This window comes from Rhopalosiphum maidis, chromosome 1, assembly GCF_003676215.2.
Source record: "Rhopalosiphum maidis isolate BTI-1 chromosome 1, ASM367621v3, whole genome shotgun sequence".
In the NCBI taxonomy this organism is placed as follows: Eukaryota; Metazoa; Arthropoda; class Insecta; order Hemiptera; family Aphididae; genus Rhopalosiphum; species Rhopalosiphum maidis.
Window position 1 is genome coordinate 34,204,227 of NC_040877.1, and position 27,352 is coordinate 34,231,578.

At 27.8% G+C, this 27,352-nt stretch overlaps 2 protein-coding genes across 2 annotated transcripts; both read left to right on the top strand.

The window, feature by feature from the left end:
• The first annotated feature begins 627 nt into the window (after window positions 1-627).
• LOC113561199 (putative phospholipase B-like 2) lies at window positions 628-8,094 on the top strand. The gene is made up of 8 exons (XM_026967488.1): window positions 628-836; window positions 1,960-2,206; window positions 2,323-2,417; window positions 2,530-2,685; window positions 2,809-3,034; window positions 5,474-5,796; window positions 7,376-7,549; window positions 7,830-8,094. Exons 1-8 carry the CDS (start codon window positions 628-630, stop codon window positions 8,092-8,094), a joined length of 1,695 nt encoding a protein of 564 aa, XP_026823289.1.
• Window positions 8,095-10,731: 2,637 nt separating this feature from the next.
• LOC113561197 (putative phospholipase B-like 2) lies at window positions 10,732-16,286 on the top strand. The gene is made up of 8 exons (XM_026967487.1): window positions 10,732-10,934; window positions 12,571-12,808; window positions 12,885-12,979; window positions 13,133-13,288; window positions 13,561-13,786; window positions 14,394-14,716; window positions 15,676-15,846; window positions 15,952-16,286. Exons 1-8 carry the CDS (start codon window positions 10,732-10,734, stop codon window positions 16,211-16,213), a joined length of 1,674 nt encoding a protein of 557 aa, XP_026823288.1. The 3' UTR covers window positions 16,214-16,286.
• The last annotated feature ends 11,066 nt before the right edge of the window (window positions 16,287-27,352 follow it).

Sequence of the window (27,352 nt, forward strand, 5' to 3'; positions counted from 1 at the left end):
CAAGAGAATAAATTCCATTTAATGATATTTATTTCTTATTAGGGTACAAAGTATATTCTATGTATGATAGTTGATTGTATTGGTTATATAAAAGCGTAATATGCAGCCGTAATATAATATGTGTAACGTAAATTAGCTCATAAAAACGACTTCACAATATTCCTAATATATATTTTTTTAATTTGTGTCATTAATGTTCTTACAATGCTACGATTACAATAACAATATTGATATTATATTATATATTTATGCACTATTGTTGTTGACAATAAAAACAATAAAATATGTAATAAATTAATGATTAATACAAACACACACATGTACCTATATATACATAATTAGGAACCAGCTCAATTCACAATAGTATAGTGATTATTATGCTATTAAAAAAATATATTGTGAGGGGGTACGACGTTGACATTGCTCAAGTACCTATCTATATTGATATACTTATAATATGTCGGTGTATAATATTACACAGGTTATATTCTGTACATATCTGCAGGTCTTGGCTCGCGGCTGCATCAGCAGATCCGTTTGGTTGGTCATCGATCGCATTCGTTGTACGAGTAAATAATACCTACACGTGTGTCCTATACAATAATTGTATGATCGTTTTTTACTATTATGTCTGTAAAAAATATCGCGGTCGTCGCGTTTCTAATGTCGTCTGCGGCCATTGTGACGCTGTCAAAGCTGAGCTCGCGAGACGCCGACGACTCGAATCAGATATTTTACGCTATCGCTGACGACGACAATAATATTAGGATTCGACACACGGAAGATGGCAGATTCGTCGGTAAAGCTAGTTACACTCGGAGTATTAACGTTACTGGGTGAGTGTGAATAAAAGTATATTGTTTTTTTCGACATCGTGATATTATATGTTATGGAGCCATGCGAGGTAAACGGAAGTGTGGTAAACTTGTAACAAGTACTTTTAAAAAGTATTTATGTATTTAAGTTAAATTTTAAATAGGTATGCTTTTTTATGAATTAATAAATTATATTAAATGGATTTTTTTTTTTTTTATCACACTTTTCCTAATTTTAAACATCAGTAATGCATTCTTTAAGGGTTTCGACAACTAAATTTAAATTGTTTACAAAAAAGTTGGTATAGATTGTTAAGAACAATTATTAATAGGTGGCTAGTATATTTTATTTTATAGTAGGTAGTTAGTTACTAAATGGAACTTGTTTTTTAGTCATACATTAATGTTTATTAAATAATAACTATCAATATATTTAAATTTAAAATAATTATCAAGATTATGTTTAATTAATAAAAGTTTTATAATTCAAGTCGGATTAAATTTATTATGCATCATTGTATCAATATTGCATCATATAAATGGTTTTTTTAAATTCAAAAACATTGTTTATAATTAGTATGATACGACAGTCATATAAGCAACTACATATTATGTAAAACTTATACGATAAGTTTTATTGGCAATCATTTGTTTTTATAATTCCAAGTATTTTAAATCGAAAATTAATTAATATACTCAAAATATTTGTTGACACGTACTATATTTACAAAACGTATTTAATACTTAGAAAATAATTGGAGTATCAATTATACTCAAATGTTATTACTCAAGTACTTTACAGATCATAATGCTAGTTTATGGGTGTTATTTTGAGTTTTATTGACTATTAAAGTTATCTGATAACTTTTGTTCAGTTCCGTCTAAAACACGTGTTTTTTACATATATTATCGTTGATAAAATTACTATAACTAATTTTGAGAAAATATTTTCTTGTCGTCTGGTGAAAATCCCTTTAAAACTTTACTTTCTCTCTCTCCAAAATTAAATTCTTGTATGCATAATATTATATTGTATCCATCGAATAAGAATAATGCCGAAAATTTTATTTTTGGGAATGGTGCGCGTCTGCAAGATGTGTCTAACAACTATATTATAAAAATATTGAAAATATTCGTTTTTCAGTTGGGATTACTTAGAAATACTTACATCCATTGAAGTAGATGACGCAACCCAAGCCTATGCTGCTGGTTTGTTGGAAGGATTCGTCACTGCCGAATTAATAAACACGTATTGGCATAATATTTTTCAAAATTTCTGTGACGACCGAACAGACTTATGCGTAAAACTGGGAGAGTATTTGCAGACAAATAAAAATTGGGTCATGTCCCAGGTGACGGAGAAAAACGGATCGGACGCGTATTGGCATCAGGTTTATACCATTTAATTATTATATAATATACATACCTACTCCTTAGTCCTTACATATAAAACATTATTCATTTTTAACACTGTATATTATGTGTACAACGGGTCTCATGTTTAAAGGTTGGACTCATGTACAAACAACTCGACGGGTTATACGATGGATATAAATTGAATACAAAAGAAGGAATGCAGTCTTTGTCATGGGAACATTTTTTGTGAGCATATTATATTATTTTAATTTTTGTCATTGGTCCTTATAATTTAATATTTATTATGATGTCTTACAATTGTATTGTGTTTAAAAACGAAATTGTTATCGTTTTGAAGTTGGATGAACGTTCAAGAAGATTTATTTAATTTATGTGACGCCTTTAATTCTTCGCACCCTCGTAAAAAACCGTTTGGGGCTGGATCGTGTTCAGTTCTTATAAAATTACTACCTGAATCCAAAGAGTTATTCTTCTCTCACGTGGCCGGGAATCGGTACCTACATTTGATTATATTATTCTATTACAAATTATATTATGTGTACCTATTATTATTTTTCGAGATGTTTGTGTTTACAATAATATAATATATTATCATTATTAAACGTATGTTGTGTAGGTACGAAACAATGTTGAGAATACAAAAGCGATATCGTCTTAATTACAAGGAAAGTAAATCGTCGTACCAATTAGTGTTAGGACACGACATAACATTCAGTTCGTATCCCGGTTTTCTATATTCGATGGACGATTTTTACTTGATTTCTTCAGGCTTAGCAGTCACCGAAACCACTATTTCAGTTTACAATCCAAAGCTATGGACCAATGTTCAGCCAATTGGGCAGGTTAGAGATAAATGCAACGTTTAATTGTAAAAAAATCGTAAATTTTGAATTATATTATGTATGTTTGTTTAATATATAGGTGCCTACACATTAATAATAGGTATAGATAGGTATTAAATGTGCGGGTGTACAGATTTTCGTTATCTACAAGAAGTCGAATTAATTGGGCTTCAGAATTATTATACACTTTACATTTTTTAACCTTCTATTTCCCATATCATAAATAATAAAATGTATAATGTATTTAAGTATTTTTAATACGTATACAATTTACATTAAAAACGTACAAATGATAACCAAGATAATAAATATATTATTTTATATTCAAACTAATTCATAAAAAATTGTGATGTATAAATATGGGCGAATATAATGACTAAATAATATTTAAATGTTAAAAACCATGCGCAGCTCGAACCGCAGTAATTTAGTAGGTTTAACGCTACTGGGCGAGACCGTTTTCGACCAAAAACGTACCCTTCCCTTTTCGACCAAATTTAAAAAAGACTGATTTCCCTTTCGGTCAAAACAAAAATTATAAGCAAAATAATATTTATATATAATTTTTGTAAAATTATAGCAGTTATATAATTATATAATTTCGAAAATGATTAAAAATATAAGTATTTTTTATATCGTGTAATTTTCAAAATTACCTATTTTATATTACTATTAAACTTAATTATTATTGACAAAAATTGTATATTATTATTTTATATTTTTATATACATAATATTATACATATTGTAACATATTAACATAAAAATAATGTTAATGTATAGATATGCTTATATTTTAAATAATTTTCTATATTTTATTTTACAACATTTTAGATAACTTATATTTTTAATAATTTTCAAAATTATATAATTATATAATTGCTATAATTTTACAAAAATTATACATAAATATTATTTTGTTTATAATTTTTGTTTTGGCCGAAAGGGGAATCGGTCTTTTTTAAATTTGGTCGAAAAGTGAATCGGCCGAAAACGGAAGGATTAGTTTTTTGGTCGAAAACGGCGATGCCCACGATACCTATATATAAGGGTAGGTATAGTGTATAAAATCATGACTGTTGTAAAATAAAAACACTTTTGTACCTATACTGACTATATCTATCATGTATTATCTGAAATGTGTGTAGAATTACGCACCAGTTTTATATATCAAAATTAGTTAGAAAATGTTTATCAGAATTTATATTCCTAATCACGTACATGGTAAGGGTATCAAATGATATTAATTCAGGTCAAAACTATATCCCCTTATTGAAAAAAATCTACATAACAATATTTTAAATAACAAGGTCCTTAATTCCTACTAAATAATAACACAAAAAATACTAGCTTTTTACCTATACATAAAACTGCAATGTAATAATTAATCTGTTATTGGTTATTAAATAAATTTTACACTATGTTTGAATATGAAAAACAAATCAACTTAAAAGTTTTTAAACACTTCCTTTAATAAAATTCGGGGAATGCCTTTGATGCAGGGTGTATTTATTAAAAACACGAGGTTTTTTCAATAATTAATGAAAAATAAATTAAAAAATAAATAAAAAATAATAATTATTAATAATAATTTTAAGTATTTATTTTTTAATTTTAAAATTTTACAATTATATATTAATAGATTCTCTTATGATCTTACTTTTTGAAAACGTTAATGATCAAATTTTCAATTTTGGTTAATTATACGTTATGCCATATAGTATAAAGTACATGCGTAGTATATGCGGTATGTGACTTAAGTTTTAATAAGATCATTAATAGTTTAATTGAAATATTTGAAATAAATTGAATGTACCTAGTAGCTACCTACTGTTCAATAATTTTTAAATTAAATTTTTTATAAACTTAAATCTGAAAATAATATTTTGAAGCAAAAAAACAAAATTCATTAATTTTTAGAATATAAATATAATAACCTATACATAAGTATTTATTACAAAATTGTTTTAATTAAGACTATAAATCCATTTAAACTAACTTTAGGGTCGTATAGTTAAAATTATGTATCAAGGAAAATAATAATTTTAAAAATTTAAAATAGTGAAGTTGATTTTTTTGTGAACACAAGTGCTTGCTAATCAAATTTCCTGTAAAAAAACAAAGAAACTAGATTTTAAAATAATGTCGAAATTCTATTTTATTAATCCTTGTAATCAAATAATATTAAAAAAAAAGACACGCATTTAATACAATATGTATAAAATATAGACGCTATGCCTCGTATATTAAAATATATTTGGGACAAATTGAAATTTTAAGTTAAAATCGTAAAAAAGAAAAAACGCTCTTGTGCGCCTAATATATATAAAGCTCCAGATAAATATCCAAAGCTATATGAATAAATATGTGCTAAAAATATGTACTGTAGTATTTTTATAATTATTATAAATATAATATATCTATCAATTATATGACAAAGGTGATGGTTTTCATTCGGGCGATGGTAGCTAACCGGCTAGCGTCCGACGGATTGGCCTGGACGAAATTGTTTAAGCAACATAACAGTGGCACGTACAACAACCAATGGCTGGTGATCAATTACTCGTTGTTTCGACCCGGTCGCAAACTGCCCAGAAGAGGGTTGCTCTACGTGCTGGAGCAAATACCCGGACTGGTCGAGACGCGTGACGTGACGGAATCATTTCAGAAACAGACGTACTGGGCAAGCTACAACGTGCCATTCTTAAAGGCAATCTCCGAGGCCAGTGGTCAAGACGATATGGTTAAGCGATATGGAAATTGGTAAGTCACTAAGACGGATATGTCTTGCAGCAATTGCTGTAACGATACAAATATAGGTACAATAGACAGAGACGGATCTCGTGGTCCTTGACCAAACGTTTTATTTGGAAAATATTCAAAGGGATGAAGAAATTCACTACAGTTTATAAATATGGATTTCACCACTATATCCTTCCAAAAATATTTCGTTAATTTTTCTTAAATAATTAGATATCTGTATAAAACTCAGTAAAAGTATAAAATACATTTACTCGTTAATTGCAGTTAGATAATAAAATTGCAAAAATTAGCTTAAACGAGCTTTAATTCATAATTCAATCTATATATTTGATAGAAATTATAAAAAGATGAAATCTAACTTTATTTATATGAAATCATTAAAAATCTTTATTACACATAACGTACTGCAAAAGACTAATAATAAATACTTTATTGATATTATCTTTGTTATATTTTTATATCCAAATGCAGATCAAATATTAAAAAACAATAAAAATTCAAATACAATTCGAATAAAAAAAAAAATCGACATTGATAAAAGAAAATTTCGTTACTGTACGCTCTCAAATAAATGCCCTTTTTTCTTTCGATATCTCACGTCTTTATTATGTTGTTTTACTGAGAAAAAAAGTATCAAAAAATTCCAAGTGACCACCATCATGCTACCACAAATATTTTTTGGTGTTTCTACGCACTAGTGTAGCAGTTTACCTGTTTTATATTTTGACGATGTAAGTAATAGAAATTACAATGTATAATCGTTTTGATATATAGTCGAGTTACGATAACTCAAAAAACTTGACAATTTGAATTTTTTTTATTCCCCTAGAACTATAAATTAATATAAATTCGAGTTAAATATTTCGAATAATACATATCTCGAAGTAAACTTTTATCTCCCTACAACTTCGAGTTATCGCGACTCGACTGTTTATATATATTTATATGCAGGCACGTAGACAAAAAAAATTCGGGGAGGGTTTATTTAAGTCGTACAATAATCATTAATCAATATTACATACCTATATTTTATACTTGTATATAAAATTAATTTAAATAAATAAAAATAATTTATAAGGTTTAAACTTAGATTATTAGTTCTACATTGTTGTAGTTATCGATGATTGATACAAACAAATTACACAACTATTAGTACATCATATTAAATTTGCATTCAACAGAATCCATTTTATGCTGTTGGCTTTAATTAGAGGCAATTTACCTATTGAAAAACTTAAAAGTAAAAATATTATCTAGGGGCCTAGGGTATTACGTAGAATTTCGTTGATATTTACATTTTTTAAGTGAGTTATAGCTATGTAAAATATTAAAACTTTAAAATAAAAATGTAATAAATAATAAAAGCTTACGCATTCCCCTAGATAATATAATTACCTTTAAGCTTGATTATAGGTAAATTAACTTTATTGTTACAGTTAAACGCATAAAATAGATTCTGTTGAACGCAACGTTTTTGTTTCACGTTGATAAGACGGAAACAACACATGCGGATATGACTCTATTATGACGTCCTCTTAATATTGGTTGTCATTTTTCTTTTTTTCGTATATCGAAATAGGTTTTCATACCGAGACACTCCCCGGGCTCGCATATTTGCCAGGGACCACGTCGGTGTGACGGACATGCCAAGTATGCTGCGCCTGATGCGCTCCAACGATTTCAGAAATGATCCAGAGTCCAGGTGCGAGTTTTGTGCTCCCCCGTATTCGGCTGAAAACGCCATTTCGCCCAGGTAAACGACCATGGTTTTGCCTAGAGTTTAACAACTATACTGCATGGTATATGTCTAAGTTATATTATGTTCATTGTGTTTCGGTCCTTTTTGTATCAAATCTTTTTTTATTGCCCACACAATATCGAATGCTCCTGTTGCACAGCCCTTATTTTGCCGCGTACTAGCTGTTTTTCCGACAGAGTTTGGTTTCACCGCCTAGAGTTTAAATATATTAAAAAATATATTACGTTACACCTGTTGTAACTACGATTTTCATTAGTGTCATCGGATTTTACAGGAATGATTTGAATGACAAAGACGGAGTGTACCCGTTCGAGGCACTTGGCTATTCTAACCAAGGTGCTATAGACGCCAAAGTAACGAGTTACATGACCTTCAAGAGGCTAAAATTTTTGGCCATTTCCGGGCCGACTTGGGGCACTGGAGGACGTCTTGGCGGGTTCTGTTGGAGCAAATCACGCGCGGCCAACGTCAGTCACGCCGGACTACCTGACTGTTGGAATTTCAAACCTAAATTACATAGGTGGCAGTGGCAAAACTAGATTTTAAATCTTGGGGTAAAGCATAACTCAGGTTAGATAATTAGGTAAGATTATGCGGTAAACTACAAATTCGTGCAATCAAATCACGATGAAAATTAGTTTCAAACTATGAATGAATAATTTAATTTTAAGAAAAATATGTTTTAAGGGGTGGGGGGATAAGCCTTATCAGAGTTATAACCCTAGTTCACTTTTACTCGATAGGTGATTTAATACGACTTCATAATTTAGTTGTTTGCAATACGTATTTAAATATTCAATGTTTATGTAAAAGTGTACCTGAGAAATTTGACAATTAAGAGGTGTTTTTAAATCAGACAGCTAACAGATGAAACAGATCTACCATATAAGAAATACATATAATCGAAAAAAATTATATTTTATTTAAATAATTTTAAATTTAAAAAATAGTAATATAGTAATAATAAGTACCAGAATTATATAATAAGGATTTCATTAAAAATATATATATTTACATATTATCATATTTATAGAAAGTGAATTTATTAGTTATAAACTTATAACTAGGGCTAGGATTTCAATGCATTTGCATGTTTTTTTCCTTAAGTCCAAATTGACTGGTTGTCAGAATGGAGCGAAGGAACGTCTAATGATTGGTTTATTTATCGAATTATCGTAAATATACTACCTATCAAACTAAAATGGACTTAATACTGAAGAAGAATAAGGGATTCAAAATATTTCTCAAAATGTGTAACATTATGAACGGTGAATATAAAACGGAAAAAAAGATGTTAATATTACATTAAATCCAGGACAAATCACGTCATTTAAATATGCTCCGACAACATCGTGTGATGTGAAAAGGAGTTTCAGCCAATATAAATCTTCGATTTAATCGCCGGTCGTTCACATTTGAAAATTTAAAAAACATAATTTAATAATAGCATATATAATAATATTAACTAATATTTAAAAAGAAATTTTTTTGCATATTTTACAATTTTTTACTGCTCTAGCCCTAATACTTATAAGTTATAACTATCTGCACATACTTGTAGTTTTTAATGTTTATATGTAAAACATTTTTTGTATTGTTTTTGAATGAATAGTTTACATCTGTTTCCCATCAATAAAGACATAACTATATATTATACATTTATACCATAAATATTAAGTAATGATGTATATTTCATGGCATGCGCCTATACTCGTAACTTTCAGACACATAATTTTTATAACCACATTATTATTTTTCATAATCTTGTCATTTTTCTATTACTTAATACTTTATAGGTGTCTATATTTTATCGAAGTATCGTATCTATAAATAATATTATATTTATATCGATAAGAAAACTATGTCGCTTTCGTTAAGTATTTTAACGATAACTACTTTAAAATCATCTACATAAAATGTGCACAAAATGTCAAATTGAAACTAGACGAACTGATAATGTAAATTATTTACTGCAATGATATTTTAATGTAGCAAATTTATGATACCGTTAATTTTTATGAATAATGATTGTTGTTAAAATTCACAAACTAAAATATTTGTTCATATTTTATGCTTCACAAAAAAAATAATGATAAAAATTTATAACTGTACATGCATGCATAAAAAATATGTATTTAAATAATTAATTCTCAAACTTGAATGTATAATTACCTATTAAAAACTAATGATTTTTAAGTGACACTTTATACACTTATACTAAGTTAGTACAGGTAAAATATTGTGTACATACCTATTCTTAATAATTATTACTTACAGTTACACAACTGTAAGATAAACTGTATGATAAATGTCATTAGTAAGTAATTTATAATAAAGTTTATATATCTTTTATTATTGAAAATAGTTTGGAACTCTGAATATTAAATTTTCTCATTATTTATTGCATTATTAGCATCAAAAGTATAAAAGGTTTTTTTTCATTAAACTTCTTTTCTTTTTTTTAATTAACAGCCAATAATAATAATATTAATAATTACTTGTAGTTCATTGCATCATGATGCTAAATAATTGGGTATAATTTAAATTTTATTATATAGTCGTATTAGGTACTTATCAGAATGTTTTTGCTGAATTAACAAATTAGTAATAATGTATCAATAATGTAAGAAATATACGTTCCTAATGTTCCTATTAGTACTTACATACGCACAATCAATGAACTTATACAAATAATATAATAAATGCACATAAAAAGTTATAGGTTTATTAAGGCTATATTGTTCAAAATGTTTAAACAGCTTCCATTCATTTTGAAATGGTCTTTGTGCATTAAATATATATCTCAATTAATAATCATTTAAAATGCTACAATTTTTTTCACAACTTTTCGAGATTTTAAACATTGCTTGTTTAATGTTTAAAACATATTATTTATTTACATATTATTTCAACATTAAAATAGGTATATAAAATTAAGCACTTATTGAAAAATAATATTTTTTGAATTTTTTTTTTTATTTTAGAAATAGTTATAAACTATTTAACAATATTATATTTGATACAACTTATATTTTATCACAGTATCTTATCTAATAACATTATACTCATTTATATAACTACTAATTTAACTATCAAATGGATCAAAAGTCATTGGCCATTACGAGAGTCGTTAATTTCTAATTTACAACGCATATGTGTTTAGTATCAATAGAACAATGTTGTCAATAAGATGTATAATACTTCTCTCATTGTTGTCCGTTTGGGCGTTACAGTGTTCGGCTATTCTGAAAAATCAAACACTGTTAGCGGTAAAAAAGGACAACAATCGAATAACTATTCAGCCTAAACTCTACATAGTTAAGCCTAAAGAAATAATTATCGGTAAAGCCAAATATATAGACAGGATCAACAGTACAGGGTATGTATACATTGCAGTAGGTATTTAATAAAAACAAAAAACAAATTTATTAATTTTTCATGATAGTTTTAAATAAATATTAAATACCATTGCTACTTAAAATTGTCTCTGATAAATGTAAGAATTTTTTATAATAATAGCCGAAAAAGACTGTTATGGCAAAATTACTTTGGATAAATTAATGTATTTTATGGATGTTTTTAGTTTTTAGGATAATATCTGAATTTCAATTTAAGCGCTGTACTCAGCATTTGTATACATGTCAACGAACTAAAGATTTTTAAATCATAAATGCCATTACATAAACATATATGATAAAAACGAATGCACACCGTCATCATATACATACCTATATAGTATATATAACAATTATAAATTGTTTACTAAGTCAAAACTTTGCTTGACTGCTATGACATAGCCATGATATAGAGTACTTTTTCTCAGATTAACATTATTTTACTGCGGCAGTACCTAAAAGGGTAAACTAAAATGTAGAAAAAAATGATAATCTTCAAATTATCATTGTTCAACTATGAGTACAGTTTTTTAAAAATCAAATAAATTTTAAACTAAAAATGTTGATTGTTCTATACTTATGAACAAATCTATTTAATAGAAAATCACATCAAAAGAAACGTTGTTTATCAGAAACCGTAATAAAACTTGACATATATTAAAATTAGGACATCGGACTAAGTTATTTTTTCTATACTATTTAAAATATTATGTTATTATCATTTTGGCTGATAATATTGCCTGTTACATTTTTTAACTAAAAGAGAACAGGTTGATCTAAAAAGTGTCTACATTAATGATTTCAAAACGTTTTTAACTTCTTTCAAAACATATTTTTTTGTAATTTTATGCTATTGTTAAATTGTATGTGTTTTACAACTTTTTATCGTTTTGTTATTGAATGACAGCATATATTAATAATTTCATAATCCAAAACAAAATATATTTAAATTGTTTTGAGTATTTCGATTTATAAGAATTTTGAACGAAAAAAATGAGTTATAACAGTATTTCAAGTTTATATGACCCACGAACGGAATTGTAGACTTTAATGGATCAATATTTTGCGAAACCTACCTGTACCTCTATACACCCGCTGAGTGTTATTTTATAGAATAAGGTTGGTTTTAGTAGCATTTAGTGCTATGTAAGTTTATTATTAACATTAATTTAAAATTAAAGATTGAAGAAGTCTTAAGTGTTTGTTAAGTAATTAATATTCTGTGTACGAATAAGCAATAAGGGCCAAAATGAGATGCTTGTCATTATATTATACTAGCATTTTGATTTAGTTTCAATTGGTACGACACATAAGTCATAATGAATTTGTAAATAAAATTTGCGAGTATATTTGAATTATTTTTTAACTCAGTAGAAAAAGTAAAGTTACACTTTTAGAAGAAAACTGATTCACATACATCACGTGTCTATATTCTAGCATAATAATAAGAATACTGATTCTATATCCTTGTAATATCCTTTTACACACGCATATTATAAGTACAGTAATTTATTACGAAATTTAGAAGACTCTTTTAATAATAATTAACTAAAGTACCTATTTTTACAATGTATGTATATTGATTAATATTGTTGTTATTTAATTGAAATATAATTGCAGATGGGCTTATTTAGAGATCAGGACTTCACAAAAAGCCAAAGACGAAGATCAAGCTTATGGTGCTGGGTATTTGGAAGGTACGTTAACCGCTGATCTCATATATAGCTATTGGTTTAACACGGCAAAGGACTATTGCACCGACCGTTTGGAGGTCTGTCAACAATTAAAAGATTACATGTCGACCAACAAAAATTGGATTAAATCGAAATCAAATGAGTCCGACCCATATTGGTACCAGGTATTTTATTATTTTCATCACCATTCGGTTTCATATGAAATTTTAAGCGATTATTACAGTAGATAATATTATATAGATTGGACTGTATTATAAACAACTTGATGGGTTGTACGACGGATACATGCGAGGCAAGTCACCCGATACGCCCGATTTGACTTGGGACGATTTATAGTGAGATTATTGTTATTTTCATACGTCATAAATTATATAACATATTATTATGATTTAGTAGGATTATGCTAAGTTTTCATATAAATCACATTATTAACACAAACATTTTAAAATGATTTCGTTTTATATATGAATGTCTGTTTGATGTTACAGCTGGTTAAACGCCCTTGACGACTTGGGCGACTTATCCGTCGCTTTGAATCCATCAGAAGCTAGTCATCGTGTCCTGGGAAGTGGATCATGTTCGGCTCTAATCAAATTGATGTCAGGAAACAAAGACATATTCATATCGCATGTGACTTGGAGCGGGTAAACACGATGACAATTATAACCGACCTTCGTAGTCTAATAAAACCTTAATGTTAATTTGTATTAAGGATTATCTGGAGGATTAGACAATTTAAATGATTTCGGTTTCTAATTAGTAATACTGTCAAATCTTTCAGATATACACCTTAAAATCTATATGTTGTATAACGTAGGTGTACGAGCTGCATACAACATAGATATTATTATGTGTATATTATAATATATGTTAGATGTTGTATTACATATTTTTTCATTTAAATAACTTCTTGCAGATACGAAACAATGTTGAGAATACAGAAAAGGTATAGTCTGCGGTTTAGGAAAAGCAAAACGTCCACCAAACTGATACGCGGATTCGACATGTCGTTCAGTTCGTTCCCGGGTGGTATTCAATCCGGAGATGATTTTTACCTGATATCTTCTGGTTTGACCACTATGGAGACTACTATTGAAAATTATAACAATTCCCTGTGGTCCAACGTGAAACCGGTCGGTCAGGTATATAATATATATGTAGATCCAAATAATATTTCATGTCATTTCTTCAATTCTTTATTGAGGCCGTTAAAGTCTTATGGCAAAGAGGTATTTAATTCAAATCGGACGCTTATCGTTTATTAGTAGATCAGTTATTGCCATTGAAGCTGTATACGGTATACCTGTAAGTAAGAATTTTGCGAGTTCCTAATATTGTAAAGTATATAAAAGTCGTTTTAAAGTAAACCGTAGTAACTACTCTAGTAACTTTCAAAATAAATTTGAAATCATTTCCAAAAATTTTATCGAATAACTAGAGTAGTTGGTAAAATATAATTATTGATAATTAAAGAAATGTTGACAAAATTGAAGAAAAAAATATATTCATATTGTACCGCGCGTTATTAATTTGTTATTCGCCATGCGGCATACACACTAATAATTGGCAACTTACTAATTATTATACGTCCTTTTTGAATAATTGCCTATGCAAAACTCCTTTAAAACGTCACATATATAATTTCTTTAATATTCGTAAAAATTATGCCGTACCCGAATTTGTTGTCTTAGTCTTATAGAGCGTATTATGTAGTAGGCATAATATGTAGTGATAATAATTATAATATAGGTTTTGGAATTCGTGCGAGCAATGGTCGCGAACCGCTTGGCCGATAACCCAACTGCCTGGGCGGATATATTCAAGCTCCACAATAGCGGCACGTACAACAATCAGTGGATGATCGTCAACTATGCGGCCTTCCAACCTGGAAGTCCGTTACCATCCAGAGACGTACTTCACGTCCTCGAACAGATGCCTGGACATGTGATGCACGATGATTTAACAGGCCATTTAATCAACCGGACGTACTGGGCCAGCTACAACGTGCCCTATTTTCCGTTTATATTTAACATAAGCGGAAACCGCGACATGGAACAACGTTACGGCTCGTGGTAAATACAAATTTACGTTTCGTCAACAATAATATATCATAATTTCAATAACTTTTAAATTATTGTTCATGCATATTTTATTACCTAAATGGAGCAATAAAAGATAGGACGTCGCCAGAGTGCGTTCCGTTATCTATATCCTACCTTTTAAATAGTGTAAATGCATCCGCAATAATATTTCTATGTTGATATATCCCAAGTACGTCCGTAAAATGCCACCACTAATAATACGTATTCTATAATTGCTCCTATAATATTACTTTATATTAGTTTGCATTTGTACTCTATATTCCATACCTTTATGTACCTACTTTTTGTAAATAACATAACTTTCTTAAAACTATTAAAAAAATTCAAATATACGTAAAAAATTAATTCAAATCATATAGGTATCTAAATAAATTATATTAGAAAACAAATTTAATTAATTGAATATAATATAAAAAAATACCAAGTTGAACGAATCTCTAGATTTGTAAAAATAAAAAATAGCTGTTGATTTATATGTGTGTGTCAAGTCCCTCGTGATATTTTGAAGTGAATTACAATTTATAATTTACAAATCTTCCTCCCTTACTGATTGAGCTTTAGAAACACCACTGGGCTATGACTTAAAAATAATAGTAGATAATCAATTGTATTAATAATTTTAGTATCTATGTTTTTACCTATTATAGTTTTATAATTATTCTGTGAAAATATTCCGAATGGCAAATACCGGAATACCTACATATAAATAAGTATAGGCATATCTAGTATGGAAGTAATATTAATTCATCAGTAAGTTATTATTTTAAGTTAAGTTATAGTAATTATGTATATATCCTATTACTTATATTATAATATTCAAGTATACCTACCTGATATGTACAACACCTGTATATTTTCTTGATTGTGCTATGAAAGATGTAATTTTTAATGATACTATAATAACATGTCAGGGCGATTTATGGTTAAAGGTTTTCGTACTCCGACACACCTCGGGCTCGCATATTTGCCAGAGACCATGTAAAGATTCACTGTGACAATTGTATGTTACATCTAATGCGGTCTAATAACTTTACACGTGATCCAGAATCCCGATGCGACTGCAGTCCCCCATATTCTGCGGAAAATGCAATATCAGCCAGGTATTTGATGATTGAATGAAAAATATTTTACTTTTGTGATTATATAGTTACAAAGCTATTTGTATAATAATAACGATTGTGTGAAAATAAATTTTTTTTTAACAGAAACGATTTGAATCCTGTGAACGGTACGTATCCTATTGAAGCGTTAGGTCATCGGTCGCACGGGGCCACCGACGTTAAAGTTACTTCGAGCCAGCTATTTCAACAGTTGCAATTCAAAGCGATTTCTGGCCCCACTCAAGGTAGCAACAACAGTTTAGGACCTTTTTGTTGGAGTAAATCGGATTTCAATGATAAAGTTAGTCATCTTGGTCAACCCGACTGCTTCAATTTTAAACCAGTATTACATCAATGGTCTTTATAAAATATGTAAATGTATTAAACAAGTGATTGTGTACTTGTATGTATTAATAAACAATATATTTTAATACGCTTAATATGAAGTTTTAAAATTTTATAAAAAAAATTCTAGAATCAAATATATTATAATGTATATTCTTCAGTTTTTTACTTAACAATTCATAATTTTAATAATAATATTAGTATTTTTTTTTTTACCAGAAAGTGTCTTTCGACACAACAAAATACACATCATTTTAAAATTAATACATTCGCTCCATTTAAAATCTAAAATTCTACTGTAATATAAATTTTAAACCATATGTCACTTATTCAATAGTATAACTTAAATAGGGGTTTGAAACAATAATGTTATATACAATTGAAAACAGATCTTGTAATATACGGTTGAGAAATCAAACGAGTGAAGTTTAATTTAAACCAGCGATTCTCAACCTTTTTGAGTAGTCCGTGACCCCCTATAATGTCAGTATGTCACCAAAAATTCTAACGACCCTTTTGGAATGTGGGCACTAAAAATTTGTTACAAACTATTATTATTGTATTTATTTGTGTATGAATTTTATAAAAAAAAGGTTAGATTACATTTGAATATTTTTTTGTTTAATGATTCTTTTGCTGTTGTTGATAAAAAATTCTGAATTGAACTTATTTTTTTATTGTTACGCGAATCGGTGACTCTGAAAAAAATCGGCTTTAACCGGACCGGCTGAACATCGCTGATTTAATGAATTGCAAATTAATATAAATTATAATACAGAATATAATATTGTAAATTACATTTTCGAGTGAATTAATAAAAAAAATTAGAGGGTGTTCTACTTCTCATGTTAGTGTGTTACACATTATTATTCAGTATTATAATTTTTTGAATTCTATTACTGTGTAAATGATACTCCTTGATAAACAATCGATGTACTTCTATGTATTATCTAGATATTCTATATTATGCTTGTTTGAATTTCTACAATACATAACCATGGTCTAGTATTACATTGCTCGATTAAACTTTGTTTTTATTATATTATTTAATATATTGTATACACACGAGGTGGATATGACGATGGCGGCAAGTACGGTGCGTGCGTCAACTGCATCCGTGCAACTGACCTCCGGGACCGGGTCTTGACCGTCGCGGCCCTCCCGACAACGGCCCACGGTCAGAAGTTTGCCGGCAACTCGAACGTCATTGGTCAGGCGCCGTCACGTCGACCGCGCCCTGCTGCAAGTCGCGGTGCACCACACGCGGGTGAAGTAAACAACTATTTGTGAAATAATATTATGATGTACTTCCACCTTTATAATATTTTTTTGTTTTATCGTTTTTCTTACGTGGAAGCGATATCTAATCGACGGACAGGATTTGTTTGCGCACTACTCGCATATCATCGTAATCAGACAGTGTTTTTCGTGACTATAGACTGTTTTTAGAATGGTTTTTTATAGAGTGATATTTTTAAGTAAGTATACTATTTTTTCTCTGAAAGATCACGAACGTCGATTGACGAAGACAAAAACAACAATAATAACTATTTAGTATTTACTACCGTGAAGTTGAGATATTCTATTTATCTTGTATTTAAATACATTATAGATATACCTACTAGTATACGTTGCAATCAAAATTAAAATAAGACTGTTCATATTTTCTCTTCTCTGTCTACTGAGGTAATTTTTTTTCAGACATTACCATACATGTATATCAGCATCTATATATATATATATATTTATATTTTATATATTTTTTATAAATACACGTATACACACGTCATTTACATGTGTCAGCTGAATGGCCAAAATTATATCTGAAATATTATCACGCATGCCTGCAGGCTGCTGGTCCTGAGCCACGAACCTATATATAATATCTATTTGAATATTGGTGATAGCACCTGTACTCTGTAGTACATATAATGCTATAGACTATAGAGTATAGGTAACTGATACCTGTGGTCGGTACTGTATTCGATTACTCTTTTATACATACGTTTGCATTTTGGAATATTTTTCAAATATAAATATATGGACGAAAAAGTATTTAAACGTATTTCCAATTTACGGTTTAGTAATGTACAATAATCTGTAATTATATAAACCCCTATTTCCGACTCAAGCTGCATACATTACGTTTAATTATATTCATGACAATTCATAACAGTTTCCAAGCGGTATACATTCATGATGACTCTCAAAAAAGTGTTACCAAGAGTAGAACCAACTACTAAATTGACGTTTTACTTTTAACTCCAACATGTCTATGTGTATAAGCTTACAGGTGGTAGGTTAATCAAATCTGTTTCTGTAACTAAGTATAATATATAATGTTAGATATTTCTAATACTAAAAATAAATATATATAATATAGATTATAGCCATATAACGAGTAATGAAAAAGTATTTTTAACTTATGTTTACGTTAAAACTTTTATAAATACGAGAAAAAAATTAGTAATTATGTAATCAAAATAGTAACGATTTAATAGTTACAAAAGTAGATTTTAATATGTGAAAAACTTCACAAAATGAGTTATATGATTTAAACATATGTATTAAAGATTTAATGATTTAAGGATAAAATTAAAAATATTCATTATCGAAGGACGAAAATTTAATATTTTTTTACTTAGCTAGGAATAGATGGAAGTTACAGCTTACAGGACATCTAATCGTTTCGAGTATGATTTTATATTTTTCGTCATTGGAAATATTCACTTCTCATATCTTCTTCTCACTAACTCAAATAGATATTATCAACAATGGGTTATAATTGATGATATTTTTTCTGCGTGGAAATCTATAATTTCTTTAAAATCTTTTAAACTTTTGACGTCAATACTTCAAAAACTTAATTGTTTTATCTTAGAAATATATCATGTATATAGCAATAGTTAGACCTTAATTGTTAATATTTGTATACATAATGAAATATAAACGATTATGGTATGTTAATCTTTATACCATACCGTACCACACAGTGACGGTATATGCATATATTACTTGTAAGATAAAATAAATTTTAATTTCTTAAAGTATTGACGTCAAAAAGATTAAAACGAAAATTTTTAGATATTCACGCGGTGTATTTATAATATATACATATACGTACCTGCCTATTTATTTCTATCATTATAATCATTTGCAGTATTTATGTTGATTAATAATGACGTGTAATACGTATGTTAAAAGAATGGTTAAGTGAAAAGGTATCACTCGAGTAGTCTATTTCACATTTAATACTCAACAAAAGTTTTTAATTTAAATGACAACATAATATACTGATTAAAAATAGACGAAGACGAGTTTTAATCTCGATCATATTTCGTATAAATAAAATTAAAAATCAATACATATGTATTATTATTTATTATATGATTCGAAAATCAATAAAATAACCTCGCGACTCAGAGTCATTTATATAACTAGCTACATATACACAGCAATAATATAAACAGTGATGTATAATATAAATAAAATATGTTGTCGTTCAAAATAGTGTTAGAAAAACGTAATACTGCACGTTTCATAAATGTTGATATACCTACATAATAATCTCGAATGTATAATACGCGCGATATTCGTTCCATACGTACCCCACCTGTGCACAAAACCCTTGTTTGGACTATACTCGGATCAGTGAATTTTATTGCCAATCTTTTTTTCTGTCATAATAATATAATGCACAGTATTGTGTTTTTGATAGCTCTAAAAATGATGAATATTCAAAACTCAAGTGTATAAAACTGATGATCATTAATATTATAGAATATTTAATATAATATAATTTTAAGCATAAAAGACACGCTTTAAAAGTTTTGACGTTTGACAAGGGTTGCCGTACGGATTAATAAAATCTCACAAATTCACAAATCAATATAAACACGGATTATTTTGGCTTGAGATAAATTCGAAATTTAATCCGAAGACGTATAATTAACAATTTGAAGCGATGTCTGGTTAAAAATACATTTTTTTGAAACGTTTTGTCCGTGAAATTGATTTTATTTCTAAGTTCTAAGTAATAAGTACTAATATAGTTGCTATTTGCTATAATATCACTGTGATGCAGTATAGTCATATAAATATATACACGATATAATACTATAATAGTATCATTAAATTAAATCGAGTGTATATGTTATTATTATAATTTATAATTAATTGCGAAGCTACTAACTTTTTTATGGTTATCTAAACAGTTCAAACATCAGATGATTAATTTTAGATAACTGCTAAAGAAAAATATTTGAAGTATTATAGATTTTAAATTATTTTTGTACATAGATTACATGATATAAAAATATTATTATAAGATAATAAACAAAAAATGAGACGGGCTATAGATTATAGATATACGTATATCAATTTGTTGTAATAATAATTTACATACTATAAAGGATGTGTTTTAGAACAATAAAATTCAATTGTTATCTACGATGATCTTAAATGTATTTGTTTTGTATTTGAGTGAATGTCAAATGCATTACCTTCCACATTTTTACCTTGAGGGTATTTGATGATTGCGATTATGGCATTATGCTTATATTATACAAAGTATAATACCCACACAATACACATCCAATATACATAATATTATATCTATCGCACATGTAATACCTACGTACATAATACTTACATACACCTATTTATTATTTTATGCATGGCTCATTAAAACAATTCCGTTATAACTTGTCAAACAAATAACACGTAAGTAAAACATACGTTATTGTGGTTATGTTATATATTTAAGCATACCTACACATCACATACTCGGCCAGGGTTAAAGCCCGAAATCAGCAGTGTTTGATGTAATTACAATGTACCTGTGGGCTATGGTGGCCGATTTGTAATTACAATAGTACTATTTATTATAATGCGGCGGTTATTCTAGTTAACGGATCCGTGTTATTGATAATTTGGTATGCATACTATTTATACTAAGTTATTATTACTTATGGCGTTTGCTTAGCATTATTTAATATATTGATGTGTCTTAGTTAATATTCTATACACGGAATAAGTGTATTTCATTGTATAATATGTTTAACAGATACAATAATATAATAGCATAGGTATTACAGTCTACAGTAAACATTTGGTACGACTTATTCTAATATTATATCATCATAATATACGACGGTCGACGATATAATTATTATTATAAAATATATATTCCTAATTCATATATGTATATATATATAAATTATAAACACACCCATATAAATAGTGTTGCTTTGAATAATACTAAAGTTTAAAGTATAAAAATATTAATTATCAATTTAATGAAACCATAATAAATTATATTAATGATACATAATAGTTATTTTAATAAATTCGTTTTATTATCCAAATCATTTAAATATCACGAATATGTGGATTTTATTCGTTGCTATTAATTTGATACACTTAACTTTAACATTTATGAAAATACTAATTAATAAGATTATATATAAGTATATCTTCTATTTAAATTCGCCTCACTTATTACTATTTTTTGGATGTTAACAGATATCTACTGTTTATTAATTTATGTATTAGATACGCGCAGCTAAATCGTTTTTTTTTTTTAAATACAATTTTTAAAAATATGTTTATATAACTTAATTAACCTCTTTTACAATAACTGTTTAAATATATACAACCATGTAAAATACATTTAAATATACACGCAAGTTAATTGATAAGTTTAATTATATTTCAGGTGATGAGTTTCAGTTTTAATAATTTTAAAAATGCAAAATTTAGGTTAAAATTATTTGAAAGAAGGAAGTTTATAAATCATAACACAAATATGCAATTGAAACAGATGCATTTCATCAGTACTATCCCTCCCCACTGCCTATCTTAAATATTTTTTTTTTACAAATAATAGCGTGTCATTAGTGTGAAATGTGAATTTGTGCGATTGTGGTTCAAATATGAATTTGAAAAAATATGTGGAGGAGACTAGTGTCTCTCCCTAGTATGGCCCTACCTTACGAAAAATCAAATTTTTTTAAAGAAATTTGGGTAAAATTGTGTCGTATAGCCCTACAATTTTGTAGCACACATTCCAAAATGAATTAATGTTGGAAGTCATAAACTAATAAATGTATAGTATAGTAGTCAGTGTATATAATCAGACCGAAATGTTTTTTTTAAATTCACGCTTAAATCAATATCTCACAAATTCTAAAAATAATCACACAAATTCACACTAATGACACAAATTATTTACAAAATAATTTCAGTATGTAAATTTGAAAGAGAGTACAGCATTTAAATTAGAATATTATTTTACGTCGATATTTAATTTGCATATCTTTCTACAGTAACGTCGTGGTAATCCGAACTCAGGCTAATCCGAAAGACGCGGTAATCTGAATAGTTTCTAGTGTGCATCGCCACCATTCTATTATTGTACTTATGTAGGCCAATAAAATAATAATCATAACGATTATTACGACTGAATAACACACGTGTGCGTCGTTAAGATTTCATACGTCGATAAAGAGTGTTAGTCGCGTGTCATACTTTATAGAGTAATTGTTAGTTTTTACCCTTTTAGTTATTTCATTTTTGTCGAAAAAAGTACATGAAAATGGCCCCACGAGACAATTTTGTAACAAAGTTATAGGTAATATAAACGACCCCTTTCCCTAATTCCCTTCGAATTACCGTGATGTTACTTTATTTTATTTTAATCATAGAAATAAAGTATAGGTGATATGTTTTTATTTTTCATTGTCATTTAATTAGATCGAAAGTGTTTCAATTGTTATTGAACAATAATTTCATATTATTTATAAGCAATTGTAGAAAAACTTTTTTTTTGTCGAGTCTTATAAACCAATCAGATGTTGAGAGAATTAAAAAAAAACGCAGACTTATTAATTTGTGATTAATTATATAAGTTGTTAAAATTTTGTTTAAATGTTATGTGTTAATCTCAGTTAAATTAGAACTCACAGTAATTTTCAATATCCAATGTTGGAAATTTCAGATTTTCGTGATTTTGTGTTCACGGGCATTATTTGTAGTCGACACGTTGAAATAATCTAATAATAAATAATCTAACATAACACATTAGTTAAAGTTATTATTATAATAAGCACAGATCTATGAAGATATGTATTAGCAAAAGTTTATTATTTTTAAAAAATGTCCAGTTTTTATTTATAGTGATACTGCTTTGTTAATTATTTTAAAATATGCTTGAATTTTAACAACTCAAAAAACTTTTATATTTTTTCTCTGCAGTAGGTATTAGTAAAAATTAGCCGGTTATGTTAGGTAAAAAAAAAAAAAAAAAAATAACATAAAGAAACTGAAAAAGAAATATAATATAAGTAAGTATATAACCTTGCAGTTTATGGCTTCGCGGCTATAAGCATAAAAGCAATATTCACATACATGTAACAATATATTATGGATGGATATTGGATACGTATAGATTATTACTTTTTGGTTTTTACCCCATTATTTAATTAACCATTAGCTGCATGATTTATTTTACCTTTTTTTTTTTATGAAAAACTCTTCCTATGTAATTAAAAAGTGTAAAAATAAAATACATACCTATATTTTGAACGTGTCTCTTCATACTGAAAATTAATGATGAGTTTAAAAATATTAAATATTCATTTTGTTTTCATAGTTAGATGTTTCTATGTTTCTTATGAATTATAGTAATGATAAAATGGTTTCATAAAATAAATATCAAATAATTAAAATAAAATACTACTTGTACCTTGTACTAGTTTACTATATATTGTATATATATTAAAAACAATAAAATACTTAACCGGTTTTATCTAGTCTTTGATATGAATTAATATTATTCTTAACAATTATTAGGTAATAATAAAATTGGTTATATATTTATATTTACTAGTATTGACTATTGATTATCAATAGCCATTGTATGATGTACACCTATAAAATAGAATTCAGTCCAACCAATTCTCGCTGTCCTCTCATTATTAATTATTTTGTATAGCATATAAATGTTGATTAATAACTATATTTATAAATACTAATTTTTTAATATTAGTATTAACTATTAATTATACTGAACTGAAACTAAAAATTCTTCACTTATCCATTTTTTCCTTTGTTTGGTTTTAAAATTACAATTTTAAATTATATATTTTTGATTTGTCAACAAATAAGTTATTAAAATAACAATTTTTAATTTAGTGATAAAAATACTGTGGCGTTACTTTCAAAAGTTAATGATAACTAATAAGCATAATGGAAGATATTTTGAATCGCAGATATCATCTAATTATTAGGTATTGGTAATATAATAACATGAGAATATAATAAAAATTAAACTTATATGTTTAGAAATGATTTATAGTGTTCGTGTATTGTATATATACTATTGAGAACTAAGTAAATAACGAAATATGTTTTTACTATCTATATGTATAAGAGCTACCTCTGTTATCTACTGAACTACAGGAAAGATTAAATGATGGCTTAGCGCCATGATGTGTATTTATTAAGCAATAATATACGTATAATTTATACTAACTTACTAAGCAAGAAGAAAAAGCCAGATTTTATTTTGTAGTTTTTATCTGTAAATTCGATTTTAATATTGTATGTAACGTAATTAAAACTATGCATATTTTAAAATCGTACACGACTCTGGACTTTTTTTTATAAACTACATAGGTTTCGAGATAAAAAAAATTAAGTATGCACATTATTACAATAGCAACCAGGACCATATACGCTAACTGAATGTTAGTTATTGGATGGGGAGCAGGGAGGGAGCGTTCAATCGTTATGCTGCACCATGATATTTTTGGCGCCAGTCTGTAGATAGCAATGTTGTTATTTTAAATTTAAATGCATTGATAAATCGTCGCTTTGATAAAACAATTTCCATCAAAGTTCGATGCATTACCATATTAGTACAGCAAAATTATCAATATTTTTTGTTTACTTGTATAAGAAGATTTAATATCCACGTTAGTATAGCTGGCAAATAGGCTAAAAAAAAAATTGTAATGGTATCCACAGGAAATTATTTAATAAGCATAGAATCTTTTAAACAAATTGTAACGGCTAAATTGTATAGTATAGTATAGACCGTTATCCGTAATAACAAGAGATTAATATCGTGTCTAGCCTGCATTAATCACGTACATTTCTTTTGCTCCCCCCTACATTCAAAATATTATAATATTTTTTTGTGCAATCATTTAACGTGATGTATTTACACGACTAATTTTTAATTTTTAAATGCTTTTAGACTACGCGTAAAGTTAAAATTTCTCGTTTGGACTAGAATAACATTTCTCCAACCAAAGTTTTACAGGAAATTATTGATTTTACACATAGGTAATCTATAGACGTGCAATGCAAAAATTACGAAAATATAGTCGTGTAAATACATAAATTTCTAAGCGCTTAAAATTGTGGTGCTTAGAGTGTCTGTGAGGGTGGTGTAGAGTGAGAGAAATGCACGCTGTAATAGACCGCAAGCATCACTTTTGATTGAAAACAATATTTTTCTCCTCGTCATATATATCTATATATAGGTACAAGACATTATTATATTGCTAAGAATTTAATTAAAAACACGAATGAATACGTTTATTGTATAGTATATATTATACATATCAAATGTTAATTACTACTGATATATAAATGAAGACGATGCAATCTTCAATTTGATTTAAACAACTTTTTAGTTACATTTTATTGATCAATTGTCACTATTTCTCAGACTTGTTTCGAGGTTAGGTAAGAATAATAATTATTACATAGATACGTAGACATATTAAAAAATTAACTTTAAGATTAGATTAATTTTTCTGTGATTCAAAGATTATTTTCAATTGTTATATTATATAAAATATACTCAGAATATATTTGCATACAAATTGAACTCGGTATTGTAAAAAAAGTTAACATACAAACACATATAGGTATAATGAATGATCTTACGCTTAACACGATGTTTAAATGTTTAATAATATGTCAGTTCACTCTATTACTAAACCTCATGGTTATAAGTTTTTATATAGGATGTTTGAATTTAAAAATGAAAATGTTTGAGAAATGCAAATCTTTTACAACCATCATAAACATTATAAGTTTATACCGCTATGGAACCATACCATCAGGAACTCTGGCACGAACGGATTACTCAAATTTATTAAAGGGCTAGTATTAAAAACTTAAAAGCTTCTGTGAGCAAAATAATTATTGCATTGGAATGAGCTTGTTTATTTTTTTAGCTACAGTATGTATAATCTGCCAATCTCTAACTATGCAACAATATGAAGAATCCTAATAAATGGCCTACTTAAATGATTATTCGCCCACTACCCGAGACCGTTCGATAATATATGATAGCTATATAATACTGCTAATTAATTTCGTGCTAATATTCAACGTGTACGTAGTAATATAATATTTTTCATTTATTTTTATTATTATTTAAGTATTTTCTATAAGAAGATTATGGACCCCATTGAACATATTTGTGTGGGTGCTCCATAATGTGTATGCTATGAAACTTTTTCGCTGTACAGCACTTGTGCGATATATTTATCGCGTACGCTATATTATTATATATACATAAAATATACGATTTCTACATAAGCCCATTCCATAATACAATTTTATTATGCATCGTATTCGTGTATATATAGGGCAGTACTGCATTAGTTATATAACTTCAATACATCAATGTGTGTGTTACAACTGTTCCGACACGAAACGTCGACCTAAATCGACTAACATTTAGTCGGTCGTTAAAAACAAAATACATACGAGTTCGTCGCAGCAAAAGGAAACCCTGACGTAGAACATATTATAATATTATGTTATATACGTTTACCGTATTATAGACTCGTGTACACTGTGGTATAGCCATTATACTAGAGTGTATTATTCTAATTTACACACAAAATAATATAATATTCATATATTATGTATATTGTACACACTACATTTCACTGATACAGAGAAGGATTCAGAGTCTATTTTGTAGTTTTCATTTTTCGTATTATATGCATTTTTAGTAAAGTCGATAAATTATCAAGCATATATTTTTAACCTGAATAGTTAGGTTACGTGCCTTGTTTACGTTTTTACAAAAAATATATATGTATAATACATATTTGTTTAAAATATATTTTATTAT

Excerpts from the sequence above, each read along its gene's own strand:
- LOC113561199 (XM_026967488.1), top strand. The coding sequence starts at position 628 with ATGTCTGTAAAAAATATCGCGGTCGTCGCGTTTCTAATGTCGTCTGCG. Across the intron at positions 2,418-2,529 it reads TTGTCATGGGAACATTTTTT|TTGGATGAACGTTCAAGAAG; the intron begins GTGAGCATATTA and ends ATCGTTTTGAAG. Across the intron at positions 5,797-7,375 it reads GTTAAGCGATATGGAAATTG|GTTTTCATACCGAGACACTC; the intron begins GTAAGTCACTAA and ends ATATCGAAATAG.
- LOC113561197 (XM_026967487.1), top strand. The coding sequence starts at position 10,732 with ATGTTGTCAATAAGATGTATAATACTTCTCTCATTGTTGTCCGTTTGG. Across the intron at positions 13,289-13,560 it reads TCGCATGTGACTTGGAGCGG|ATACGAAACAATGTTGAGAA; the intron begins GTAAACACGATG and ends AACTTCTTGCAG. Across the intron at positions 13,787-14,393 it reads ACGTGAAACCGGTCGGTCAG|GTTTTGGAATTCGTGCGAGC; the intron begins GTATATAATATA and ends ATTATAATATAG.